This window comes from Oryctolagus cuniculus (genome assembly GCF_964237555.1).
Source record: "Oryctolagus cuniculus chromosome 17 unlocalized genomic scaffold, mOryCun1.1 SUPER_17_unloc_3, whole genome shotgun sequence".
Classification (NCBI taxonomy): domain Eukaryota; kingdom Metazoa; phylum Chordata; class Mammalia; order Lagomorpha; family Leporidae; genus Oryctolagus; species Oryctolagus cuniculus.
In genome coordinates, this window is record NW_027208204.1 from 385,902 (window position 1) to 395,134 (window position 9,233).

The 9,233-nt window shown below is 39.2% G+C and overlaps 1 protein-coding gene across 1 annotated transcript; it reads right to left on the minus strand.

Moving 5' to 3' along the window:
- Window positions 1–246: 246 nt before the first annotated feature.
- LOC127489698 (zinc finger protein 84-like) lies at window positions 247–6,754 on the minus strand. Its single transcript, XM_070067672.1, has 3 exons — window positions 5,847–6,754; window positions 4,489–4,581; window positions 247–3,312 (listed from the first exon to the last, which is right to left on the minus strand). Exons 1-3 carry the CDS (start codon window positions 5,998–6,000, stop codon window positions 1,385–1,387), a joined length of 2,175 nt encoding a protein of 724 aa, XP_069923773.1. The 5' UTR covers window positions 6,001–6,754; the 3' UTR covers window positions 247–1,384.
- Between the last annotated feature and the right edge of the window lie 2,479 nt (window positions 6,755–9,233).

The window sequence follows — 9,233 nt, forward strand, 5'->3', positions numbered from 1 at the left end:
TGTTGAAATCTTTACTTAGTATATACTAAATTGATCTTCTATATATAAAGATAATTGAAAATGAACCTTGCTGTGAATAGGATGGGAGAGGGAGGGGGGGATGGGATGGCTGAGCATGGAAGGGAGCTTATGGGGGGGAAAGCCACTATAATCAAAAAGTTGTATTTTGGAAATTTATTTATTAAAGGTTAAAAAAAAACATCTGAATTCTCTGATGTATGACAGATTTGTAATAAATGGCTTTTTCACAGTATTAATATTTATAAGCTTTTTCCATGAAATGAGTCCCTTTGGATAAGATGTGATTTCCAGCATAAGATTTATCATAAATACTTATATTATTTGAGGGAAAACTCTTCGACGTGCATTATTTTGTTTATTTTTTAGACAGAGTTAGAAAGAGACAGAAACAAGGGTCTTTCTTCCATTGGCTGCTATGGCTGGAACTATGCGAATCCAAAGCCAGGAGACAGGTGCTTCCTCCTGGTCTCCCATGCGGGTGCAGGGGCCCAAACACTTGGGCCATCCTCCACTGCCCTCCTGGGCCACAGCAGAGAGCTGGACTGGAAGAGGAGCAACCGGGACTAGAATCCGTCACCCACATGGGATGCTGGAACCACAAGCAGAGGATTGACCAAGGGAGCCACGGCACTGACCCCTCATTATATTCTCAGTCTCTCTTCTGTGCAAATTCCATGATGGATTATGAGGTATGACCTATGACAAAAAGCTTTCCCACGTTTATTTCATTCATGAGATCTCCACTTTGTGAATTCTCTAATGTTGTACTTGAGATTTTGGCAAAGCTTTCCAACACTCATTACATTCATAAGATTTCTCCCGCATGTGAATTCTCTGCTGTCTTATAGGGTATGACTTCTAAGTAAAGGCTTTTCCACAAGATTACTTTCAAAGGCTTTTTTCCCTGTACAAATTTGATGATGTGCAATGAGGGCTAAATTATGGTAAAAGGCTTTGTGAGTCATTACATTCATAAGATTTTTTTCCCGTGTGAATTGTTATGATTGATGAGGTATGATTGGCACCAAAGGCATATCCACACTTATTATAATCTTATTGTTCTCCCTTGATGAATTCTGTTATTTGATAAAATGAAGCTTGCACAAAAAGGCAATTGTGTGCAAAATTCCCTGTATGAATTCTAGATGTTTTTAGTTGTGAATTATATCAAAAGTCTTTCTACCATCATTATTCATGACATTTCTCCCCTTGTGAATTCTCTGATGCTTTCTGATGTTTGACATACAGTCATTGCCATCATAAGGTTTCTCTCCTGTGACTTCTCTGTTTACTGAGTTCTGAACTGCACATAAAGGCTTTTCCACAGTCATTACATTCATAAGGTTTCTCCTGTGTGGTTTCTCTAATGATTTACAAGACTTGAGTTTTGGCCAAAGGCGTTACCACAGTCATTGCATTCAGAAGGTTTATCCCCTGTGTGAATTCTCTGATGACTTATGAGGTTTGACTTCTGGCCAAAGGCTTTTCCACAGTCATTACATTCATAGGGTTTCTCCCCTATGTGAATTCTCTGATGGTTTATGAGGTGTGCCTTCTTCACAAAGGTTTTCCCGCAGTCATTGCATTCATAAGGTTTATTCCCTGTGTGAATTCTCTGATGTAGGATGAGATCTGACTTCCACCTAAAGGATTTTTCACACTCATTACATTCATAAGGTTTCTCCCCTGTGTGAATTCTCTGATGACTTATAAGGTTTGACTTTTGGCCAAAGGCTTTTCCACAGTCATTACATTCATAGGGTTTCTCCCCTGTGTGAATTCTCTGATGCTCTCTGAGGTGTGCCTTCTGGCCAAAGGCTTTTCCACACTCATTGCATTCATAAGGTTTATTCCCTGTATGAATTCTCTGATGACTTATGAGGTTTGTTTTATAGCCAAAGGTTTTTCCACATTCATTGCATTCATAAGGTTTCTCCCCTGTGTGAATTCTCTGATGATTTATGAGGTTTGACTTCTGGTGAAAGGTTTTTCCACAGTCATTACATTCATAAGGTTTCTCCCCTGTGTGAATTCTCCAATGACTTATGAAGTTTATTTTATAGCCAAAGGCTTTTCCACAATCATTGCATTCATAAGGTTTCTCTCCTGTGTGACTTCTCTGATGATTTATGAGGTGTGCCTTCTTGACAAAGGCTTTTCCACACTCATTACATTCATAAGGTTTCTCCCCTGTGTGAATTCTCTGATGACTTAGGAGGTTTGACTTCTGGCAAAATGCCTTTCCACAGTCATTGCATTCATGAGGTTTCTCTCCTGTGTGAATTCGCTGATGAGTTATGAGGTGTGACTTAATGCCAAAAGCTTTTTCACAGTTAGTACATTCATAAGGTTTCTCTCCCGTGTGAATTCGTTGATGATTTATGAGGTGTGACTTAAGGCTAAAAGCTTTTTCACAGTTAGTACATTCATAAGGTTTCTCCCCTGTGTGAATTCTCTGATGCTTTATGAGGTTTGTTTTATAGCCAAAGGTTTTCCCACAGTCATTACATTCATAACGCTTTTCCCCTGTGTGAATTCTCTGATGCTTAATCAGATGTGACTTCTGGTAAGTGGCTTCTCCATGTTCATTAAACACATGAGGGTTTTCTACTACATGAGTACTGTGATGGATGGTATGGCAGGATTTATAACTGAATGATTTTCCCCAAGGCTTAGGTTTCCTCCCTATAAGTGGTCTATGATTTATTTTAAGATGTGATTGGTCAATGACAGGTTCCAAAGAACTAGTATATTCATAAACTTTCTCTTTTCTGGGACTTTGTTGATGCATACTGAGGTTAGAATTTTTATGGAAATCTTGTTCTATTTGAGTTGTCTTACCAATAGTGGCAGTTGATGTACTACTTTCTACCATAAAACGCCTCTCAGATTTACAAAATACATTTTTCCTTTTGAAGACTTTCCCTTGTCCAGTTGGTTCAAAAGCCTGTAGCACAGTCTGAATTTTGTGCTGTTGATTAAGAGCCTCACAGAACTGGAGAGCATTCCCAGGTACCTTAGTAGCATCACATTTTTCTCCAGTTTGTAGTTGATCAGGCCCACAGTGGGGATGCACATTGTGACATATATTGTATTCTTCAGGTTTCATTCCTGAATAGATTCTCTTTTTGATACTCAGTTTTGGAATATGGTTTGAAATCAAATGAAGTGTTTTTCTTAATTCAATTATCTTGGGAGTTGATGTCTTATTATTTTTCATAACATTCTGATTCAGATTTTTGTCCTGACTTTTCTGGTTTTTCCTAATCAGGTCATCCCTTTTCATGGCAACTGAAGTGAGAAAAAAAATAATGTTGTCAATAAATCAAATATAATTGTTTCTCCTGGCATACTCATGTAAAAGGAATGAAGTTACTTGTATTTAAGAGGGATAAAATTAACAAAATGAATACAAATCACTGCTTGGAATGTCTACATCCAAAAACAGTGCCAGTTTCAGCCCACGCTACTCTGCTTCAAATACAGCTCTCTACTAATGTATACTATGGGGCAGCAGATAATGGTTCTTGTGCTTGGGACCCTGTGATACATCAGATTCAAATAGTTGGAATGCCAGGCTTTTGGCTTCAAATTAGTCAGACCTAACTGCTGTAGGTATCTGGGGAGGTAGCTAATAGGAAATCTCTTGCTCACTGTTTCTCCTCTCACTGACTTTCTGCCTTTCACAAAGATGAAACACCTATATAAGATTTTAAAAAAAGGACATATGTTTAGTAAAAATAATCAGCTATTACCTAGAAATCAATTTTTCCCTGTCCTATTCTTTCCAGTTCATTTTTATAAAATTGTGTGTTTTGTACTTCTCTGGTATTTCAACCATCAAGATGGGAAACTTTTACTGGATCATTTTCTTGCAGGTGGAGAAGAGTTTAATGTGTCTGTATTCCAAGCAGGATCACATTTAAGGGACAAGATTTGCATCTGTGGTTGTCTCATGTTCTGTCTTCCCAGGGAAACAGCATTTGTGGAATTTTTCTAATGAAAAATTGTTTTATCTGCACTCTATTACAGTTTCCCCATATTTCTAAGGAAACCTGACATCCTCAGCTTCTGAGAACTACAACAGTTGCAGAAAGTTCCAACGTATCACCTTCGGTATACATTCACAACAATTTAAAGAATTCATTTCTGCAGACCACAATCTGCTCAATTTAATGAAAATTATTTCTATCTCATTGTGACGTTGTCAACCCTGGTTTCCTCCTTTCATTTCTTTCTATGAACACTCCTCTGTGATAATATGTGACTCTGGAGGTTTTGATCAGTTGTTGATTTTCACATGAAACTTCATTTCCTTTGCCTTTACCAGAGATAATGATCTCCATAGATACTGTAGAATAACTGTGTCTGAAGTAAGACTTGGGAAAAACTCATGGAAAGAGCACCAATCAACATCTGCTACACTGCTTCTACCCAGGCCTCCCTGCCCAAAATGTGCAGACTGACCTGGAAGGCTCTGATGTAGGCATTCTTCCCCCATCCAGGGCTCTGCTCCTTGCTCCAACTTGAAGATCAAGTCAGGTTTGGTCACACAATGTCCTATTAAGGGAAACAATGTAACACTTTGTGAAATCACTATCTTGGGTTAATTGAAGGTGAACAGCTTGGTCCAGGAGCTATGTAACCAATGTTCCAGTATTTTTTTTAACTTTTATTTAATGAATATAAATTTCCAAAATACAGCTTATGGATTACAATGGCTCCCCCCGCATAACTTCCCTCCCACCCACAACCCTCCCCTTTCCCTCTCCCTCCCCCCTTCCATTCACATCAAGATTCATTTTCAATTCTCTTTATATACAGAAGATCAGTTTAGCATATTTAAGTAAATATTTCAACAGTTTGCATCCACATAGAAACACACAGTGAAAAATAGTTTGAGTACTAGTTATAGCATTAAATCACAATGTACAGCACATTAAGGACAGAGATCCTCCATGAGGAGTTAAGTGCACAGTGACTCCTATTGTTGACTTAACAAATTGACACTCTTGTTTATGGCATCAGTAATCACCCCAGGCCCTTGTCATGAGTCGCCAAGGCTATGGAAGCCCCTTGAGTTCACCAACTCTGATCATATTTAGACAAGGTTGTAGTCAAAGTGAAAGTTCTCTCCTCCCTTCAAAGAAAGGCACCTCCTTCTTTGATGACCTGTTCTTTTTACTGGGATCTCACTCGCAGAGATCTTTCATGTAGGTTTTTTTTTTTTTTTTTTTTTTTTGGCCAGAGTGTTTTGGCTTTCCATGCCTGTAATACTCTCATGGCCTTTTCAGCCAGATTCGAGGGCCTTAAGGGCTGATTCTGAGGCCAGAGTGCTGTTTAGGACATCTGCCATTCTATGAGTCTGCTGTGTATCAAGCTTTCCATGTTGGATCGTTCTCTCCCTTTTTTGTTCTATCAGCTAGTATTTGCAGACACTAGTCTTGTTTATGTGCTCCCTTTGGCTCTTAGTCCTATCATCATGATCAATTGTGAATAGAAAATGATCACCGGAACTAGTGAGATGGCATTGGTACATGCCAGCTTGATGGGATTGAATTGGAATCCCCTGGTATGTTTCTAACTCTACCGTTTGAGGCAAGTCAGCTTGAGCATGTCCCAAATTGCACATCTCTTCCCTGTCTTACTCCCACTCTTATATTTACAATGTTCCAATTTGAATTCCTTTTCAGATGGTAGATATTCAGATTCTTCATGGACTCAAATTCTATACCCGTCCTTCATTAAACTTTATAAATAGTGCTCACTTATTTGTCAAATAGTGAGAAAATGTTACCATTGGGCATGTGATGAGTGTCACTCACCCAGGGAGAACAGGCTGCTGTAGGTCTCCAGCATCACATCCCTGTACAGGATTTTCTGAGCTTGGTTCATGTTCTGCCATTCCTCCCAGGTAAAGTACACAGCGAGGTCTTCAAATGCTATCATCACCTGTGATAGAACACTCTTTGTCAACATGTCAACTCTGTCATATTACAAACAATGGCAGTTGCATATCTTCTACATGGGTATGGAAGAAGAAGGAAGGATGCTATTTCATTTCAGATTTGTTGAGCATTTGGACAGCCACACAGAAGCATTCAACAGGGGGTCAAACCTATGGTATAAAGGCTGGGAAAAATTCCCAAGCTGGAGGGAAACAGGGGTTTCAGCTCAAAAGGCCAGACTATGTCAATGGCCATTGCACAGTAGGTTGAAAGGGGGACAACATTCACTCTGGAATGAGCAATGTTCAGAAGAATGTAGAAGTATTCAGGGAAAAGGACAAGAAACCATCAGGAAGCTATGAAGGGATTGAACAGAGAAGAATTTCCAGGAAAACACCATGCACAGTCAATGCAATTATGGCAGAGAAAAAAATGTTTTTAAAGAGACAGTAAGCATTTAACTTAGTGTTTATGATGCTAGCTCAGACACTCTATCTCTATGTCAAATTTCCAAAGTTGGATTTCAGTGCCAGCTCCAGTTTCCAGCTCTCAGCTAATGCAGAACAGGGGAAGGAATGTTGATGCCAACCAAGAGGAAGGCCTAGATTCCTTTCTTGACTCTTGGCTTCAGTTGTGCCCCACCCCTGCTTGATATGATTATTTAGGCAGTGAGTGGGTGCATGGGAGTTTCTAGCTTTCTCTCACTCCATCAACTTCTTTCTCTATCAAGCTCATAAATATTTTTAAATAAGGGAAGAGATTCAAGAAAAAATAGAAAGTAGCTTTTTCTTTTCCTGTAATTATTCTACTCATAATCATTTAAAGAACCGAAATAACATTATCACAAATTAAAGTAAAATCAATGGAATTATTTACCCAAGAACAGACCTTGAGAAATTCTGCAGTATAATCTGCATTTGTGACTGAGGGAAATGCAGAGAGATTTGTTTGAGAACCTGCAATAGGCACCAGCATTGTGGTGCAGCAGGAAAGCCTGCACCCTCCACCTGCAATTCATGTGGACAGACAATTTGAGTCCTTGGTGCTCCACTTCCAAGGTTATGGGAGACCCAGATAGAGTTCCAGGCTTTAACCTGGCTTTAACCTGGCCAACGACTGTGGTCATTTTGTGAATGAACCAGTAGATGGAAGGTATCACTTTCTCACTACCCATCCCACCCTATCTCTATTTGCCTTTCAAATAAATAAATAAATATTTGGGCCACTGCTGTGGTGCAGCAAGTTAACACCCTGGCCTGAAATGCTGGCATCTCATATGGGCGCTGTTTCTAGACCCAGGTGCTCCACTTCTCATCAGGCTCTGTGCTATGCCTTGGAAAGCAGATCTGGCCCAACACCTTGGGCCCTTGAACCCACATGGGAGACCCAGAAAAAGCTCCTGGCTCCTGGCTCAGATCAGCACAGCTCTGGGCATTGTGGCCAACCAGGGAGTGAACCAGCGGATGAAGATCTCCTCTCTCTCTCTCTCTCTGCCTCTCTTTCTGTGTAACTCTGACTTTCAAATAAATAAATTGTTAAATAAAATCTTAAAATATAAAAGAACCTGCAATAGATTTTTTTTCCTCACACAGCCCTTATGCTATCTCTGCATCAAATTCAGTTCCCCAAATTATTAAGGACTGCATTATTCTAACAATTAAAAAAATAAATGGAACTGATTTGTGTTTTAGCACTAGCTAAGTCTTACCATTGCAGAATGCTCAGTGTTTATTTCCAGGGTGGTACTGAAACACTGCCAGTACATCACCTATATAACAATAAAGACTGTATTGGACATCATGACTCCCAATTTAGAACATTATCCTTGAAGCCTCATTTGAAAATATAACAAATATGTATTTTGCTATGGCAACAGAAAGATGATACCAAAGTGCCTTATCTTAGATTACTGCAATGCTTGATAGTCATGACAAATTCATTCACCTTGTTTTTATATATTCCTTGAGAATAAAATTTATCTTTATTTTTCCATTTTCATTCATAAATTATTATAAATCTAAAAAGAAAACTGACAGAAACCTGAGAATAATTAAAAAAAAAACACTTACAGGAGTCTGAGCTATTGCACAGTGGGTTAAAGCCCCAGTCCTCAGAGCCAGCATCCCATATGAGTGGCAGTTTGAGTCCTGGCTTCTCCACCTCAAATCCTGCTCCTGCTAATATAACTGGGAAGGTACTGGAGGATGACTCAAGTGCATGGACCCATGCACCTATGTGAGAGACACAGGAGGATCCTGCTTCTTGTCTGTGGATTGGCTCAGCTCTGACCATTGTGGCCTTTTGGGGAATGAACCAGCACATGGAAGACTCTCTTTCTATCTCTCGCTCTCTTTTCTTAGCACTCTCGGTGACTCTGTCTTTCAAATGTATAAAATAAATATGTTTTAAAAAGTACACAATTAGCAGGTGATGTATTAATTTTCTTTGAAATATCTGGATCATACCTGGAAGAAAACATGAATGCAAGTATTTAAAAGAAAATTTCTTGGCTTTCCTTCTACATTGCACTGTAGAAAAAGGAGTGATAGAATGAATAAAGAATCATGAATACATAAATAGAGAAAATGTCAACTTCACCATGGAGGAGTAAGCGTTTAAACATGGAAATATATAGGCAAGTGCTCCCAACTCTACTAAGTGGCAGAGATTAACCAGAAGTTATCCTTGGTTAAATGAAAGCATTGCCAAAATTTTATTAAATGATAATGTAACAATAAAAAACAGTAAAACATTGTAATTATTGAAATAAATTATGTTCAGTAAAATTTACACTATTGAAAGTTATTTTGGGGACTGGCACTGTGGCTTAGCAGGTAAAGCTGCTGCCTGTATCCCATATGGGTGTCGGTTCAAATACCAGATGCTATACTTCAATCCAGCTCTCTGCTAAGGCCTGGGAAAGCAATAGAAGATGGCCCAAGTCTTTGGGCCTCTGCACCCGTGTCAGAGACCTGGAAGAAGCTCCTGGCTCCTGGCTTGGATTGGCATAACTCTGGCCATTTTGGCCAGTTGGAGAGTAAATCAGCAAACGGAAGACAACTCTCTCTGCAAATGGGATTGTCACAGAGTATCCAAACTTCCACATTTTTGCAAATTAGGTCTTGTATAAAGTTCTGTAACCTTGAAAGAGTAGTGCAAGGCAGGCTACACAATGCAGGAAAACAGACATTTTACTATAAGAAGACATACAATGAAACCCCAAAAATGCAACTGCCACATAGTGTAAGTCAGCCTGCACACACC